The sequence below is a fragment of the Mandrillus leucophaeus genome, unplaced genomic scaffold (assembly GCF_000951045.1).
Source record: "Mandrillus leucophaeus isolate KB7577 unplaced genomic scaffold, Mleu.le_1.0 Scaffold670, whole genome shotgun sequence".
NCBI classification, from domain to species: Eukaryota; Metazoa; Chordata; class Mammalia; order Primates; family Cercopithecidae; genus Mandrillus; species Mandrillus leucophaeus.
The window spans coordinates 992,070-1,011,378 of NW_012107253.1; the positions used below are offsets into that span (position 1 = coordinate 992,070).

Here is a 19,309-nt window from a genome sequence, read left to right on the forward strand (position 1 = left end):
CTTAAATCAGGAGGCTCTAGCACCAAAACTGACAGATAAACGGGACAGAGTACATGGCGCATTGACCTGGGAAAGAGGGCAGATTGGTCTGCAAATAGGCCTGGGTCCATTGGCTTCAGCTGTTGTGTTTGGGGAGAAAGTTTTCAACCTCACTCCATCTTAAACCTAAAAATATTCCAGATGAATCAATAAATATGAAAAATTAGACCACTAAAAACCTAGAAGAAAATGGATGATCTTTCTGTACCATAGAGCAATGGAATAAATCACAAAGGAAAACAGATTTGACTATATAAAAATTAAACCCTGCCTATCAAAAACCATCAGAAACCAAAATAAAAGGCAACCAACTGGAGAAGACAGTTGCCACAAATATGATCAAGGGTTAATGTTATTCATAAATTAAGAGTCCACACAAGTCGTTAGAATGAGCACTGAGACCTGAACAGAGAAGCAAAAAGAATGTGAGGGGGTCAGCGCGGAAGCTCACGCCTGTAATCCCAGCACTTTGGGAGGCCAAGGCAGGCGGATCACGAGGTCAGGAAATTGCAACTATATTTTTTAATGCATAGACTAAGAGGCTAGAGGGAAATATCACAGATCCTTAACATACATTCCCAAACCTTTGTAAATCCACAGATTCATGAAAACAGACACGTTTGCACAAGTGCCTGATCTTTCCTGTTATACATTCATTAGAAGTCAAGCCCTCGTACCACACAGTATCTGCCTTTTCAAATGTGATCAAAATGTTCTCTTTTGCTTCAAGGCCATTTTTCACAAGGCAATGGCATTTTTGCCTCTTCATCAGAGTCACTGTGTGCCCTGGAGGACTGAGAACAGCAGAGCCGTGTTGGGATGGGACAGGGCAGCTGGGAAGATTGGGCTCATTCCCTACTAAGTGCCTCACTCCCGTACAGCCCCCATAGAGGAAGAGGGGTTCAAATTTATTCCTCAGCCAGAGCCAGATGGCATGTGCCCCCTCTCCTGGAATCTCACGTCACTTATGATGGACCAAAATTCCAAAAGCTGAATCCATGACTGTCAAAGTCTGGTATGGCAGGATGTCAACAGTAATCATTTCTGAGCAGAGGGATGATTTTCTCTTCCCATCTTGCTTTGTATAAATACATTTTCTATAATAAGATTGTATTACTTTTCTCATGAAGAAATAGCAAAGTACTGTTTTACTCAAAATATGAATAGAGCCAGGCATGCTAGCAGCTTATGCCTGTAATCCCAACACTTTTGGAGGCGGAAATGGGAGGGTCACTTTAGCCCAGGAGTTTGAGACCAGCCTGGGTAACATAGTGAGACCCCGTCCCTCCTCCCCCCAAAAAAATCTACAAAGCATTTATCCTGGATTATTCACAGGGGCAAAAAAAAAAAGAAAAAAAAAGAAAATTCAGGCCTCTTATAGACATGAGCTATGAATATGAAAATATGCAAATGTGAAAGAAAAGCCAGCACATCTGATTTTTACTTTTACTTTCACACCTCTGTCTACCATATTCCAAGAGGAGAAACTTGGTCATTGAAAGGAATCGATCAAATCCAAAGAACAAAACTACTGTGTTCATTAAACTTCTTAGTGTTCACAAAGCTTTAGCTGCAGGTTGAATGGGACACCCCGAATTGGGCTCACCTGGGCTGCAGGGAGCAGAGATAGCGCCACTGCACTCCAGCCTGGGCAACAAAGCGAGACTCTCTCTCAAAAAAAAAACAAAGTTCAGAAATTCAAAGTTGTGAGTTATTTTTAAAATAATAATTATTATAATAATAATTCACAATAAAGATGAGGACAAAGTGTGAGCAAATGGTGGTTTCTGTCCGGCTTTGTTGAAGCTGAAGCAGCCTCTCCCTGCTGGGGCTTTTGAGGAAAAAGGGTGTGTGTTGCTCTTCAGATCCCAAGCCTCATGCCCCTACTGGGCCCTGTGTGGTGCTTCTCAGCACACTGGGAGAGCCACCGTTGGAACGCACACCTGGGGGACCTGGTGGGTGATGGTGCGGTGAGTGGGGGCCACAGCCTGACTCCAGGGAAGCCAGCGAGCTCAGAGCTGGAGGAGTCAGGACACCCCCGATGGGTAAAGAGTTGGTTTTGCTGCCAGTTGGCATCTGATTGAACCATCCCTTCACTTCTCCGTGCCTCACTTTCCTTACCAGACGTGCTCTGCTGATGCCATTCTCTCCTGTTCAGTCCTACCTTCACCATTGAAGAGAAAGAGCAAACTGCTAGGCAGCAGCATTGATTTTTTTAAGGAAGTGGAAAGAAAGCTGGGAATAACAAGTCAGGCTCACCTCACCTACCTCACCTGGTGGGTTTGTTTGTTTCGTTTTGTTTTTGTTTTGAGACCCAGTTTCGCCCTGTCACCCAGGCTGGAGTGCAGTGGTGTAATCTCGGCTCACTGCAATCTCCACCTGCCAGGTTCAATTGATTCTCCTGCCTCAGTCTCCCGAGTAGCTGGGATTATAGGCACCTGCCACACGCCTAGCTAATTCTTGTATTTTTAGTAGAGATGGGGTTTCACCCTATTGGCCAGGTTGGCCTCGATCTTCTGACCTCAGGTGATCCACCCACCTCGGCCTCCCAAAGTGCTGGGATTACAGGCATGAGCCACCATGCCTGGCCCTCACCTGGTGGTTTTGAATGTGAACTGAATGTGTTGGTAAATTAAGCATGCGGATAGACGTAAATAACACTTGGGCAGGAATATGGAGCACGGGATGAGGATGGGCGCCCAGCTGTTGGAAAGGGTGATGGGGAGGCTGAGATCTGCCTGCCATGAACTGGGAGGAAGGGCTCCTCTCTCTCTTCACCCCCACTCTGCCCCCCAACACTCCCTAGAACTTATCCTCCCCTCTTCTTTCCCCAGGCGAGCCTTGAACCAGGATGGCTGAGCCCCGCCAGGAGTTCGATGTGATGGAAGATCATGCTGGGACGTACGGGTTGGGGGACAGGAAAGATCAAGAGGGCTACACCATGCTCCAAGACCAAGAGGGTGACACGGACGCTGGCCTGAAAGGTTAGTGGACAGCCATGCACAGCAGGCCCAGATCACTGCAAGCCAAGGGGTGGCAGGAACAATTTGCATCCAGAATTGTAAAGACTTTTTAAATACATTATTGTCTTAGATTGTCAGTAGAGTGAAACCTCATTAATTTGAGTGGGCCAAGATAACTCAAGCAGTGAGATAATGGCCAGGCACAGTGGCTCACGCCTATAATCCCAGCACTTTGGAAGGCCCAGGCAGGAGAATCCCTTGAGGCCACAAATTTGAGACCAGCCTGGGCAACATAGCAAGACCCCGTCTCTAAGAAAAATTTAAAAATTAGCTGGGTGTTGTGGTGCATGTCTATAGTCCTAGCTACTCAGGATGCTGAGGCGGAAGAATCACTTGAGCCCAGGAGTTCAAGGTTGCAGTAAGCTGTGATTATGAAACTGCACTCCAACCTGAGCAACAGAGCAAGACCCTGTTGGAAAAAAAAAAAAGGAAGAAATTTACCTTGAGTTACCCACATGAGTGAATGTACGGACAAAGATTGCAGGGGCTTGACAATCTTTCAAATACAGGGTACTTTTTGAGGCGTTAGCCACACCTGTTGGCTTATAAATCAGTAGTATTGATTAGCATGTAAAACATGTGACTTTAAACATTGCTTTTTATCTCTTCCTTAGATCAGGCCTGACTGGCCTCTCTTTAGCAAGAGTTGGTTAGCCCTGGGATTCTTACTGTAGCCACATTAATAAACGACATCAACTTCTAAATATTCTATAATACCATCTTTTGGGCAAATTAACTTCACCTCTTCCTTTCTCTTTCCAAATGAAATGTTTCATTTCACTGTCAGACCACATGGTCTGGGACCCCACAGAGCACACAGCCTTCCCTCTGTCTCCCCATGCTGGCCCTTCACCCACTGCTGGAGTGCTGAGTTGGTCCAAGGGTTGGACCACGTTCTCAGGTTGTCTCAAGGTTGGTCCAGGCTGTCTCAGTGCTGGCTTGTGCTACAAGGAGCCCTTCTTTCCACGGGTGTCGCTAGCAGTGAGTGCTCACAGCAACAGCCCACGGTGCAGCCCGAGGGCAGGGTGGACTCAGTCCCTGCCTCCATACCCATTTCTAAGCAAGCAAAATGGCAAACACTCTACTTTTCTCTTTTAATGCTAAAAATAAGAAAACACGCTGCAGCCCAGGGTATGGGTAGTGGATGGAAGCCATGGAGTTCCAAGGTGGGAAGTGACCTCTACTGGATGTGTCTATTCAGGAAGATCACTGGAGTGGGTGGGGTCTCTGGGAGGTCCCCTGAGTGTGGGAAGCGCTGGGACCACCAGCTTTCTCACACAGGGAGTGGCCATCCCAGCTTGGAGAGGTTCCAGGACTGGTTTCGACGCTCGTTTCAGATTTCCATCTGTTGAATCAGGGAAGGTGTTGGATTATGAGGAATTTGGGGATTAGGAAAGTGGGTGCAGGTAGGTTGAGGGGAGGTGAAGGAAGACATGGGCACATTACAGGAACAGGGGCTGCTCAGAGGTGTCCGAGAAGCTCTGGGTGAGGAGGTGACAGGGAGAGGGGAATGCAGCTCGGCGCAGCCTCCCTGCCTGAGGTCAGCCATCACGTGGTGATGGAAAGAGGGAAATGTGCTTTCTGACGGCTCCAGCCAGTGCTGCCAGATTCAGCTCCCCAGGGAGGGCAGCTGAGCGGCTCCAAGCTAGGAGATCTGTTTTCTCCTTTGAATCCTTCTTAGAGGCTGGGCATGGTGGCTCACGCCTGTAATCCCAGCACTTTGGGAGGCTGTGGCGGGAGGATTGCTTGAGCCCAGGAGTTCCAGACCAGCCTGGGCAACATAGTGGGACCTCATCTCTACAGATAATAATTTTTAAAATTACCTGGGCATAGTGGCATGCACCTATAGTCCCAGCTACTCAAGAGGCTGAGGCAGGAGGATCGCTTGAGCCCAGGAGGCAGAGGTTGCAGTGAGCCAAGATCCCATCACTGCACTCCAGCCTAGGCAAAAGAGTGAGACTCCCATGTCCAATTATAATAATAATAAATAAATCTTTCTCAGTCCCTTCCTCACTGTGTCCCCCTCCACTAAACTTTTCCACCACCTCTCCCACTTCCCTCGCTCCCGCTTTCCCTCTCCTTCTCTCCCCACTCCATCTTTTTCTTTCTCTGCTGTTTCCCACCCCTTCCTCCTCTCCATCCTGCAACACTGCCTACCCTGTCCCCGCCCCACCCTGGTGCTCAGGATGTGTTAAGTGAGGGTGGTAGCCTCCAAGAGCTCAACCCCGAAGGTTAGCCTGTTGAAACCACTCTCCCAGCTGCCCCCTGGCAGTTGGTGCTGTTGGGGGAAACTGGGATTGGGGGCCTCTTTTCCTGACAAAGAGATGAAGAGTTCCCTCACCAGGTGCCTGGGACTGGGGTGTGGGTGTCACAGCCTATCCCAGTGCATCTGTTTGCATCATGATTAATAGTGCTGCTTTCAACTGGCGGCGGTGGCTCATGCCTGTAATCCCAGCACTTTGGGAGGCTGAGGTGGGTGGATCACGAGGTCAGGAGTTCAAGACCAGCCTGGCCAACATGGTGAAATCCCGTCTCTACTAAAAATACAAAAACTAACCGGGTATGGTGGTGGGCACCTGTAGTCCCAGTTACTCAGGAGGCTGAGGCAGGAGGATCAATTGAACCTGAGAGGTGGAGGTTGCAGTGAGCCGAGATCATGCCACTGCACTCCAGCCTGGGCAATAAGCGCAAAACTCCATCTCAAGAGAAAAAAAAAATAGTGCTGCTTTCAGCCTGGGCATGGTGGCTCACGCCTGCAATCCCAGCACTTTGGGAGGCCGATGTGGGTGTATCACAAGGTCAGGAGTCCAAGACGAGCCTGGTTAACATGGTGAAACCATGTTAAGGAGAGACTCCTTCTCTCTCTCTGTTTTTTTTTTTTTTTTAAGATAGAGTCTCGCTCTGTCGCCAAGGCTGGAGTGCAGTGGCGCCATCTCGGCTCACCGCAACCTCCGCCTCCTGGGTTCAAGCGATTCTTCTGCCTCAGTCTCCCAAGTAGCTAGGATTACAGGTGCCCGCCACCACGCCCAGCTAATTTTTGTATTTTTAGTAGAGACAGGGTTTTACCATGTTGGCCAGGCTGATCTCAGACTCCTGACCTCATGATCTGCCCACCTCAGCCTCCCAAAGTGCTGGGATTACACGCACGAGCCACTACGCCCAGTCAACTCCTTCTCAAAAGAAAAAAAAATAGTGCTGCTTTCTCCTTCAAGTGTCCTGATTTGGGTGATAGTAAATGCCACCCTACTTATAAGGGAACTACCTCAGAATGCTAATTGGGACATTTTTGTAGCATTCTACTATTAGCAATAGGTGATGCTCACAACAGCCCGTGAGGGTAGATGACATCCACTTCACAGATGACAAAGGAGCCTCGTGCTCAGACCGTGGGCTGCCGGAGCAGGTCCATGGCTGCAGCCCCACACGGGCCATGTTTCCCCCTTGTCACTCTTTCCACCAAGCCCCCTTGGAACTTCACTTATTAAACTCTCTTGGGTGGAATTCAAGTTAGAATCACAACAGATGCCTCATATGAATTGTGCCAGTGAAAAATGACATTCTATTTAGAGGCAGGGCAGCCTGGCTTAGAGTAAGTTTAAAATATGTGTTATGCTGCAGCAAATGTACCATGATCCTGTAAGATGTTCACAACAGGGGAACTGGATGTGAGGTATACTCTCTGTACTAACTTCGCAAGTTTTCTATAAATCTAAAACTGTTCCAAAATAACAAGTTCCTTTAAAATTAACTCCAGGAGACCAGATGCAGTGGCTAATGCCTGTAATCCCAGCACTTTGGAAGGCTAAGGCAGGTGGATTGCTTGAGCCCAGGAGTTTGAGGCCAGCCTGGGCAACGTGGTGAAATCCCATCTCTACAAAAAATACAAAAATTAGCCTGGTGTGGTGGCGCACTCCTGTAGTCCCAGCTACTTGGGGGACTGAGGTGGGAGAATCATCTGAGCCCAGGAGTTTGAGGCTGCAGTGAGCTGTGATTGTACCACTGCACTCCAACCTGGGCAACAGAGCGAGACCCTGTCTCAAAAAACAAAAATGAAATAAAGTCTGGGAAAGATGTAGGTTTTACCACTCTTATTTTCTGAAGAGAAACTAAATTTAATGTGTAAAGTGAGGACAAGTTCACCAAGTTAGTGTTTGAGTTGCCTAAAATATGTTTGCTAAAACTATTCAATGCTTTCACATAAAACATGATCAGAAGTTCTATGCCAAAACATATGTGTGTGTATATATATATGCACTATATATACTGTATGCAAAAATGCAAAATCTAAATTGCCAACCTTTTTGAAACTGCTCTGAAGGGAAAGCATTTGAAGATAAATTGCTTACCCAAAGAACATACTTTCCAAGAAAGCAAGTAATACTTAAGGTGTTCATAGTCCTCATCAAACTAATTCTTGCTACTGAAAGCTTACAAGGAGCTGTTTTTATGTCAGGTGTGACAGGTTTGACTTGGCAGAAGGTGTCACTTTACTAACAACATTTTACATAAGTGACAGAAGACAAGAAACTACATGTTAAATACCAGAACAAAGAGTGTCTAAGTGGATGCTAAGAGTTGAAATATGGCTGGATACCTGCCCAAGAGAGCTGAAAAGTAGATGAAAGTTGGTTACCTATAAACTAGTGCACCCTAATGAATTAAAAGGTGTTGATGAGTTAACTTGTTATGCCTTCCAGATAAGACATGCAAATGGGGCTTCTTCCTCCTTCCCTCCTTCCAAGGAATTTAACAAGGAGACCAATGCAAATGATAAGAACTGTAGGGCTCAAGCTGGGAACAGATTGGGGAAAGGGGGACCATCATGCCCATATAGATGCCCCTGTGCCCTGGCAGTCAAGGCTTCTGAAAAATAACGAAACCCAGAAGTCTGCATGATGCTGCCTTATCATTTGTCCAAAGCCTTCTTGCGGCAGTTTGCAGGCTCTTGCGAGCTCCAGGACCAAGGAGATATGTTCGTGCTGGAAGCTTGTTTAGGATGAGCTGTTCTTTGTGGGATGGGTGCAGCCAGGGCCAGGTGTCCAGGGATGGTGTTTTAACAAAGCGTGTAAGGTGTCTGATCTCACAGTGCACTTGAACTCCATTGCCTTTTTTTCATCTTCTCATTTTGTTTCATGCACAGAACCAGCCCCATCCTGAAACTGACTCTAAATTACTCCCGCCCCAGGTGGAGTGCCTTTCTCAGAGTTCAACAGAGCCTTCCTGTCGCCCGAGGGACAACTCCACTGAATGCCCAAGCCTAACAAATAAAAACCAAACTCTGTGCTCCCCCATCCTGGGCCATTACTGGTTTCTCTACTGCTGTTGGTGGTACCACCATCAACTTGTCCATCATGACCCTGGCCAGTTCCTCCCACAACCCTCCACAGCACCCAGGGACCTCACCTCCATTCCATCCAACACAGACCTCCTCACCACAAACCTTGGTTTTGCAACAGCAGCCCTGAGACCTTTACACCCTCCTCCCTTCATCCTGTCCCCCACCAAGGCCCCAGAGCCATTCCTTAAAGCAGGGCTCCACAAACTATGACCCACAGGCCAATTCTGGTACCCAGCCTGTTTTGCACAGCCAGTGAACTGACAATGATCTTTTCACACAACCAGAAAAAAAAAAAAAAAGCCCACCATTCTGAGTATGTGACTTTCATGTTCAAGATGTCTCATGTTCAGAAAGGCCCCTGGAAAAGGAGGAAGGGTATGAGCTGGGCACAAAGGGAGACCCTCTCAGCTGAGCTCCTCCCATCCAGACATTTTCCTGGACTTCCTATCCAATGACTTCCCTTAGCTTCTCATCAGCCACCCCTGCCTGCCCAGGAAGCTGGCAGATGTGGCCTTTTAACTGGGCACAGCTCTGTTCTATATCATATCAGGGCTCTGTTCCCAAGGAAGGTAGAGAGAATGGACACCAGGTGGACCCTCAGCAGTCTGTGCCACAGAGGGAGTGTTTGCAGTTTCCACACTAAAAGTCCCCATGTGCTTGACGGGATCTGTGACTACAACGTGATGCTTGACTTTTCCTCATGTGACCAGAGCCACTTTGTCCATCTGGTGTAATGGTCAGCTACCTGCTAGGGGCCCTCCAGGATTCCCAGTTGATTCCATATCTGCATCACCACCATCAGCACTAAATAAAATACTCAAGTTCCTGCTGGTGAGCATGAGCAGTGCTACATTGGGCCCTTCAACCAAGGTGACAAGGACTGAAAATAATCACTGCCACTTATTGGGGGCTTCTCATCTGCCAGGCATGGTACAAAGTGCTTTAAATAAGCATTCAACAGTTTCATGCTGACAGAAGCCCTGTGAGCCAGTGGAGCTACTCCCATGCCCATTATACAAGGGAGAAAACTGAGGCAGAGGGAGGTTAGGTAATTCGGTCAGCATCACACAACCAATAGGTTGTGGAGCCAGGATTTGGGCCCCATCTGCCTGACTCTCTAGAGGCTCTGATCTATCCAGAGTTGAGTCTAAGCCATGGATAGGGCAATTAGACAGCAGAGGAAACCCATTCAGCCACCATGTGCATGAAGAGTGAGGAATTTCTGTCATACAGAGGGGAGTGAATTCACTGAGCTGAGAGCTGAGGAACCACTGATCTGATGGCTGAGACACCACTGGGAAGACTGGAGAGGCTTTTCTGGGCATGCATTGCCAGGCACAGGAGAAGCTGAGGGAAGATGACTAAGAGGTACTGGCAAAGAACTCAGAAATTCTGATGGAAGCTTTACATGCTACCATCACATCCATCCATCTATCCACCCATCCATCCACCCATATCTTCCTCCATCCACCCAATTATACATACATCCACTCATCTGTACACTACCCACCCATCCATCCGTCCATCCATCCATTCATTCCTTCATCCATCCCATCATCCATCCAATTATACATACATCCAATCATATATCTGTACATCATCCATTCTTCCCTCCATTCATCCATCCATCCACCCATCCCTTCCTTCATCCTTCTCATCATCCATCCAATCATACATATATCCAGTCATATATCTGTACATCACCAGCTCCATCTATCCATTTATCCATCCATCCTTTCTTTCATCCATCAATCATCCATCCATCATACATACATCCAACCATACATCTCTACATCATTCATTCTTCCATCGATTCATCCAATTATCCATCCATTCCTTCCTGTATCTATCCCATTATCATTTGATCATACATACATCATCTGTATGTCATCCATTCATCCAACCATCCATTCATCCATCCATCCATCCACCCATATCTTCATCCAATCAATCATACATACATCCAATCATCTACACATCACCCATCCATCCATCCATCCACCCATCCACCCATCCATCCATCCATCCATCCATCCATCCATCCATCTAACCATCCACCCATCCACCCATCCATCCATCCATCCATCCATCCATCCATCCATCCAATCATCCAGTCATATATCCAATTACACATCCATCCAATTATACATTCATACATGCATCTAATCATTCAATTATACATACACACATCCATATAATTATACATCCAATCATACCTCTATCCAATTATACATTCATACATTCCAACTAATAAATTATTAATTCATATATCCATCCTTATAATTATACATCCATCTAATCATTCAGTAATTCACCCGTCCATCCAGTCATCTATCCAATAATACATTCATCCAATCATCCATCCATCCATCCACCCATCCATCCATCCACCCATTCATCCATCCATCCATCCACCCACCCATCATGGTTTGAGCCATGATTTACTACCATGGTCCACTGTGGACAGCCCAGGTGGGATTGAATTGAAGAGAAGCCCAGGGCTGCCCCCATAAACATTTGGCTCCTTTACATCGATGAGAACTAGATCCACATGTATAAATCCTCATGATTTGAAGGTGCTTTTACCAACATTCACTCATGGGATTCTCCCAGCAGCTCTAGGAGGTAGAGTTGAGGTCATCTCACCCATTTTACAAATGAGGAAACAGAGGCCCTGAGAGGCAGGTCCAAGTCCACCTGACCAGAAAGAAGTGGAACTGGGACTTGAACCCAGCCATCTTGCCCCTTGGTCCCGTGCTCTCTAGCCTATAACTCCCGCTTCCTGGTAGGGCACCTCCAGGGGGACCCTATTGGCTGGCCCTGGGCCTGCCCTTGAGTCTTTTGCTGTGTGTGGCCATCCTTCCTCCCTCAGGAGAGTGTGTACTCCCAGAGCACAGGCTGTATCTTCTAAGCATTTTGTCCCTTCCCAGTACCTAGCACTCAGCTCTGTATACATCAGGCTCTCAAGAAGTCTCAACCTTCCAGAGGGTAAGGTCTTGACCTGCTCTGCCCCGGATACTGCAGGATGCATTGATAAGCCCATAAAATAACCAGGGCAGATTGACTCCCAGTGGCCAAAGTACCACAGGGAAGGGACAATTCAGTCCTTCTAGGAGGAGGAAGTAGTTTTCTAATTTCTATTAAGCCAACAAAAGCTGCCTTACTAAGGGCATTATTGGTGAGGGTGTGACTGTCAACCACTGTGATCATTTGGGCCTCTCTTGCCCAAGCTTCCCATTCTGAAAGGACAGTTTTCTTGTAGGTACCCATGGCTGCCATTTCAAATGTAACTCACAGCTTGTCCATCAGTCCTTGGAGATCTTTCTGTGGATGCTTGATGGCATCCAAACACCACCCAATGTCCACTTAGAAGTAAGCACCGTGTCTGCCCTGAGCTGACTCCTTTTCCAAGGAAGGGGTTGGATCTCTGAGTGTTTTCCTAGGTGTCTGCTTGTTAATTAATAGCAATGAACAAAGCAGAAGGTTCATGCGTAGCTGGGCTTTCTGGTATTTGCTGCCCGTTGACCAGTGGAAGATAAACCTTTGCCTCAGGTGGCACCACTAGCTGGTTAAGAGGCACTTTCTCCTGTCACCCAGGAGCAAACGCACATCACCTGTGTCCTCGTCTGATGGCCCTGGTGTGGGGCACAGTCGTGTTGGCAGGGAGGGAGGTGGGGTTGGTCCCTTTTGTGGGTTTGTCACAAGGCCGTGTTCCGACTGTTTCCATGGGGAGCAATTTTCAGCTCCACAAGACACTGCTCCCCAGTTCCTCCTGAGATTAAAAGGGGGCACTGGGGAGAGGCCGCCGTTCTGAGGCCTCACCATGTGTGTTCCAGAATCTCCCCTGCAGACCCCCGCTGAGGACGGATCTGAGGAACTGGGCTCTGAAACCTCTGATGCTAAGAGCACTCCAACGGCGGAAGGTGGGCCCCGCTTCAGACGCCCCCTCCATGCCTCCAGCCTGTGCTTAGCTGTGCTTTGAGCCTCCCTCCTGGCTGCATCTGCTGCTCCCCCTGGCTGAGAAATGTGCTCACTCATTCGGTGCTTTGCAGGACAGTGTGGCGGGAGCTGAGCCCTGCTTCGATGCCTTGCTTGCTGGTGCTGAGCGTGGGCACCTTCATCCCATGTGTGCTCTGGAGGCAGCCACCCTTGGAGAGTCCTGCGCACAGCTCCATAAAGCCCCGCTCCATACGATTGTCCTCCCATACCCCCTTCAAAAGCCCCCTCTTCTCTCTTTCTTCAGGGGCCAGCAGGTCCCAGAGCAGCCATTTGGCTGAGGGAAGGGGCAGGTCAGTGCACATCTGATCTTGGTTTAGTATCTTTCATTTTGGGGGCTCTGGGTGTGGCCTGGGCCTCTGGACTTTGGCCACGATGTTTGTTCCAGCCCTTCTAACCTGTCCTTTCCAGACACTCAGCATCTAGGTTATTAGGACTCACATACTTCCTGACGTGCTCCTCAGTCCTGATTTTGACCATCTTCTCTTGCTTCCCATCTGTATCAGTCAAGACTGCATTTGGCTGTAAGAAACAGAAACCCCAACTAACTGTGGCATTTACATGAAGAGGTTTACTTTTCTCACATAATCAGATGCCTGAACTTGGCCAGCACCTCAAGGGTCACTGATGCTCTCCCGTCTTTATTTTCTGTCATCTTTAGTGGTTGGATTGTTGCCTCATGGTTACAAAGTGGCTGCTGCACTTCCAGGCATCACATCTGCCTTTGAAGCAGGAATGAGTTGCAAAGTAAAGTGGCCAAAAGGGCCCTGAAACTAAATGCGTCCCCTTAGGAAAACAGGAGTTTTCTTGCAAGTGGCAGTCTTCCACTTATGTCTCATCAGCCAGAGCTGGGTCTTATGGCCACCCCTTGCTGCAGGCAAGGCTAGGACATTGAGCATTTTGCCTTCCAGCCTCTTTAGCAGAATAAATCAAGGGAGAAGAATGTTAATAATGGCTTTCAAGTGACTAGTTGGCAGTATCTGCCCGTCTATCTCTCCATCCTCCCCTTGGAGGTTCAAGGTTCCTTTCTTAGCACTTCTTCAGGCTCTGCACATTCATTTGGATCTTGTGTCTTGGGGTGAAAAACTTGCCCAAGTGTCTCTGCAAGCATCTACCTTTGGATGAATTTGGAAAGTGGCTGTCAAGTGCCCGCCCCTTGCTTGGTACAATGCTGCATCTTTAGAGGATGCAGCAGGCGTGGGCCTTGCTGCTGAGGTTCTTAGCCTCATAAGAATATCCAGGTTAGATTCTCTTGGCTCCTTCTTAGAGCCAGTGATGCAAGACATTTCCTGTTCATCTTGTCGGGATGGTTTTGCAAGTTGCCTGCCATCCTGAGAAAGTCTACAAAACGATGCCAGACCTCATGCCAGCTTCCCAAGCCTTGGCTCTCAGTGCTCCCTCAACAGAGTCTGGAAGAATCTCCCAAACAAGTCTCAATGCCCTCTGGACCCTGTGCAGGCGTGAGACTCAAGAGCACTGGCTCCCACCCCTGGTGGAGGGAGCCCTGCTGGGGCTGGGATCTTGCCTGGTTGCTCTGCCTGCACCCAAGACAACCATAATTAAAATGTCCTTCATTGAACTTGGAAAGCCTTCAAAGCTGACAACTCCTTACGTGTACCTGGAGTGGCCTGGGAGTGTGCCAGGGCATTGCTTGAGAGGAACACTGATTTGGAAACGTTTACCTTGATGAGAGACTGACAGCAGCTCCTGGTAACCGAGCTTTCCCTCCTGCCTCTGCTGTGAAGGTGGACCCATGCGACAGTCAAATGCCTGACTTTGGATAGGACCGGACCTATTTATTGCCATGCAAGGGACTCTGCATTTTTGAATTATGGGTCATGGGCTTGGAGACAGGGGTTAGAGCTGGGAGAAGTCTTGGAAGTCACCTAGAGAAGACACTGCCATTTTGCAGATGAGGAAACTGTCCAATCAAAATGGACCAAGAATTTGCCCAAAGCCTCACAGCAAAACCATAGCCCCCACCCTAACCCCCCCAGTCCCTGTGTTGTCTCAGTTGTAATTCTCGCCTTAAGGATCAAATAGTTATGAGCAATCATCTGGTTTTCAGTATTCTTTTAAAATGCCTGGGGCCATGCCCAGCAGTCCCTTTCACTGGGGTTTAGACAGGGCTGCCGGGCTTTCCTGGTGGATGAGCTGGGCAGTTCATGAGCCAGTAGCACTCAGCAGCATGTCAGTGTGCTTCCTGGGGAGCTGGCAGCAGGGGCTTCAGGCCCTGCTTCAGGGCTGCTTTCTTGCATATGGCTGATCCCCTCCTCACTCCTCCTCCCTGCATTGCTCCTGCACAAGAAGCAAAGGTGATGGGCATGGCTCATCCTGGCTCCTCTAAGGTGGTTCTCGGTGGTTTCCAGATGTGACAGCGCCCTTAGTGGATGAGAGAGCTCCCGGCGAGCAGGCTGCCGCCCAGCCCCACATGGAGATCCCAGAAGGAACCACAGGTGAGGGTGAGCCCCAGAGACCCCCAGGCAGTCAAGGCCCTGCCCGGTGCCCCAGCTGACCTGCGACAGAAGTGAGGGCACTTTGCGTGTTTATCCTCCTGTGGGGCAGGAACATGGGTGGATTCTGGCTCCTGGGAATCTTGGGTTGTGAGTAGCTTGATGTCTTGGTGCCCAGCTACCTCCCTGGCTGCCTGCCAGCCTCTCAGAGCATTTAGGGCCTTCTGGACTTCTTCTAGATGCTCCTCATCTTGCCTCAGTCAGCGCATCAGTTCCAGGGAGTTCTCTGCAGGATTTTCTGGGGCAGGTGGTGGCAGACCCGTGCCTTCTTGGCACCTGAGGTCGGTCCACCCTCCTGCTCAGACTGTCCGGCACAGGGCCACCTCCCAAGGGGTGGACCCAAAGATCACCTGAGCGCACAGAGGGTGCAGATGACTGGACCGCATCTTTTGGTGATCTTAATGAGGTGGTCCCAGAGGAGCTGAGACATGTGATCTAGCATCCAGTTCTGGGACTCTGTCTCCTTTTCAAACATATTCGTGTAGGACAGGCATGACAAGAATGCCTTGTCAACACGGGTGATGGGGAATTGATCGGACAGGGCGCTGGGCTCAAGGCTGCAGTCACCCAAGAGTGGCTCAGCTCCCCAGGCCCTAGGAAACGCCCGCACAGCCTGGAGCTCCTGGAGTCATTTCCTTCACGTCTTCTTCACTGCACTTACGTAAAGATGCCAGCCATTGGTTTGGTGATTTGGAGGGTGCCCAGTTGCCCAACAAGAAATGCAGAAGAGGCCTAGACAGGATTTCATCAGCAATGGAGAGCAGGGAAGATGTGCCCAGAAAAGAGTTTCTTTTCCTTCCTAAAGATGGTGCTCCCTGCAGCTACTGGGGAAGCCTGCAGCGTTCTCTAGGGCTCTGTGTGTTGAGACCAGCCCCACCCTGGCCCCTTCTGAGTGCATTTCTACTTTGTGACTTGATCCGTGAGGTCCCCTGAGATGGGCAGAGGGAATGTCCTCGAAGCTGGGGCAGAGCCTCATCCTTGAACGTGAAGGATGTTTGAAGACCGTGGCACGATCACGGGATGAGATCACGGGGAACTTCAGTTTCTCTCCTCCTCTCCCTTCAGTTATTTCACTGGGGGAAATCCCTCCCCTGCCCAGAATGAAAACTCTAGCCAACTCTTGACTTTTCCATCACTCCAAAGTAATTGAAAGTACGTTAGTCTCCACAGTGGCAAAACACAGTGTGCAAATGCTAAATAATTAGAACAGCCAGTCCCATGTGACAGTCAAAGCTTCTAACTCCATTCAAAGTTGCCGCCATTCCCCTCGGGGACTGGCGGGGAGGGGAGGGGTAGGAGAAACAGGAAGGTTCTTACTGAGTCGGTCCTGGTGTGAGCCATGTCACACTCCCTGCATAGGTTTCAAGGAGATACTCTTTCTCTCTCTCTCCATGGGGACCTTATTTGAATTCTTCTAGACTCTTCCCCCAGCCTGCCATCTCCAGCTATCCTCCCCTGAAGAGCCCTTCCTCTGCACTGGATTCTGGTGGCCATGTCATCTCCTCGGCCCTGTGGGAGTCTGAAGATCTGGCTGCAGCCTCACCTCTGAGGTCCTGCTGGTTGCCACCTCTTAGACATGATCTGAGGCTCCCATGCACTCTCTCTGACCTGTGCCCACATGGGGCCCACGGGAGACATGCTGGCAAGCAAACTGTGGGTGTGCGGACAGTTCTCAGGACTGTAGCATCTGTCCTTTGCTCTGCCCCCAAAGCAAGGCCAGCCCATCTTCCATCTGAGAATGGGCAGATTCTCAGTGTTCCTTGGTGGGGCCCTGATCATAGACCACCAGGTCCCTAACCAGAGGGGACACGCACCACATGTCCTCAACGTATTGACTTGAAACATTGTACTGGGACTGTGATGGGGGGTGGCCATGTAGCCACTCCCACCACCCCCAAGCCACTCTCTCCAAGGAAATCCTCCTAAAGATCCCTTTATACCCTCCGTGTGGTGGGGTGGTTCTAGAGTTGGGTGCATGTGTCTTCAGCTACTGACAATGCAGACCTTAGTTGGCACCTCGCTCTGGCCTATCCTGTTTGCTGTTCTTGGTGCTCCAGTGAAACTCCCCACGGGCCATCCAGTTAGGGTGCAGAGTGGCCACCCCCTTGCAGGATCCTGCCTTGCTGGAGAGCAGAGGGCCCTCCTGGCTCTTGTAAAACATTCCCCAGGGTACAGAGAGGCCATTGGTGATGTGAGGTCCAACCTCCACTGTGCCCTCCCTCCCTCCTTGGTGTTTCCAAGCAGCTCCCTTGCTGGGGTCAAGTGGTGGCAAAGACAGCGCAGCCTCCAATTTTTGACTCACGCCAGGCCCGGCTATCACAGCTCTGCGCTGGTGTGTGACAGCAAGGTGACTCACCCAGTGCCGTGGCAGTGACAGTGTCCAGGGAAGCCTCCACATGCTCTCTGTCTCAAGGACTCTGGCATTTAGTGGGATTTGCTGTCGCTCTGAGCCTTTCTACCATTGCCATCACCTTGTCAGAAACTCAGGCCGAATCTGCACTCAGAGCTGTGCCCAGGCAGTTGAGCCAACACTCGCTCAGTGATGTTGTCGCATGACAAGGCACTGTCACCACTGGGCCTCGTGGGCAGCGCAGTGTCGGCTAGATGGACCCAGAGGGTGTCGGTGTCATGCTAGTGCTAGTGATGGGAGCCCCCTGAGCCCATTGCCTACCCTCCCATCCCCTTAGCAGCTGCTTGGGGACAGCCAATGGCCTGGGTGTTTCTGAGGCTACCACATGGCTGCCAGGAACCTCGAGAACCTTTCTCTCCCTTGCCTACAGTCTTCACACAGGCCTGTGCTGGCCAGTGGTGGGGATCCAGCATTCCTGTCTTAGGTGCAGAGAGTGACTGACTCATTGCAGGCCTGGGAGATAAGACTGATGGCCCGACCAGCAACATGTATGCATTTCTCAGAGGCAGTGACCTCTATCACTGCCCTCAGGAAATGCTGGTGATTCTGGTGGCCTGAGGTCAGTGCATGTCAACGTGGCCAACTTGCCTTATAAACTCTTCTTCTGGACAATTGCATGCATTGTCCTGTAACAGCGTCCTGTTGTTTATGATGCAGAAATTGGTGTTTTTAAAGCACGTTGATTTTGGTACTATTGATGTGGTCAGGAACTTTCTCAGTCTTTCTTGTTTGGGGTGAGCTGTGACTTCCTAAACAGGAACCCAAGATACCCCCAAAAACTGCTCAGTAGCACTGCCAGCCTCCCTCTTACCAAGTAGCACCCATTCAGGGCATTCTGTGAAAGGCATTTGCCCAGAAGTTGGGAGGAAGGAAACGTAACATTTTGGGGCACCTACCATATGCCAGGCACCAGGCTAAACGTGTTCACACAAATTCTCTTACTAACCCTCACCATCCTTCTACAAGACAAACTAGTATCTTCATCTTGGGGTTCTAGATGAGGAAATGGAGGCTCAGAGAGGTTGAATGAATGCTGGTGCCTGGATACGAACTCCGTCTGCCTGACTCCACAACCCAGGCAAAGTCTTTCCTTGAACTTCCCGGCAGCCACTGCTTAGACACAGCCTCCACGACCACGGCTCAGCAGCAAACTGCTTCTCTGACCTCACTCAGCCTGTGTGTCCTTGTGGAGTGGGGCATTCAGGGCCCCAGTGGAGAAAGTCTTTCCTACTAGGTCATAGCCACACCTGCATGTGGGTGCTGTGCATTTTATTTAGTGAACTTTTACCACCAGCATCCTCAGCAATGACATTTGCAGAGAAGCCAGAGCTGAGGCACCTTAGTATTCTTGGGACGTGACTTTCCTGAATGTTTTAGGGAAAATACCAGAAGACACAGAGAGCTTGGTTTCTAGCAAACAATAACTGTTTTGCTTTTACCCCCCTTCATTTGCTGACACATACACCAGCTGAGGAAGCAGGCATTGGAGACACCCCCAGCCTGGAAGACGAAGCTGCTGGTCACGTGACCCAAGGTCAGTGAACTGGAATTGCCTGCCGTGACTTTGGGGTTGGGAGGAGGGACATGGGGTGGGCTCTGCCCTGAAAAGATCATTTAAATGGACCCGAGCCCTAATTCACAAATCCAGGAGATTTTAGGGAGTTGGTTCTTATCAAAGGTTGGCTACTCAGATATAGAAAGAGCCCTGGTGGTTTTTTTCTAATACCATTTCTGGGCAATTCCTAAGGCATTTAGAGTTCTGAAAGACCTAGTCCGACCTGGGAGCTGAGAATGAATGTCTAACAGGAACTCTAGGCTGGGTATGGTGACTCACACCACTAATCCCAACACAGGCGGGCCGATCACCTGAGGTCAGGCGTTTGAGACCAGCCTGGCCAACATGGTGAATTCCTGTCTCACTACAAATAAAAAAATTAGCCAGGCGTCCATGCTGGCTAACACAGTGAAACCCCATCTCTACTAAAAATAC

General features: G+C 49.5%; 1 protein-coding gene across 8 annotated transcripts in view; it reads left to right on the forward strand.

Annotated features, from left to right (window-relative positions):
- Positions 1 to 19,309, forward strand: part of MAPT (microtubule-associated protein tau) — a 147,495-nt gene that overhangs the window by 73,012 nt on the left and 55,174 nt on the right. For 4 of the 8 annotated variants that reach the window (XM_012001939.1, XM_012001940.1, XM_012001941.1 and 1 more), the window contains exons 2-5: positions 2,874 to 3,023; positions 12,237 to 12,323; positions 14,766 to 14,852; positions 18,788 to 18,853. In XM_012001939.1, coding sequence (XP_011857329.1) covers positions 2,891 to 3,023; positions 12,237 to 12,323; positions 14,766 to 14,852; positions 18,788 to 18,853 — 373 coding nt within the window. In that variant the 5' untranslated portion in view covers positions 2,874 to 2,890. The remainder of the gene's footprint in view (positions 1 to 2,873; positions 3,024 to 12,236; positions 12,324 to 14,765; positions 14,853 to 18,787; positions 18,854 to 19,309) is intronic. The other 4 variants (XM_012001942.1, XM_012001946.1, XM_012001945.1 and 1 more) reach the window with 2 other exon arrangements.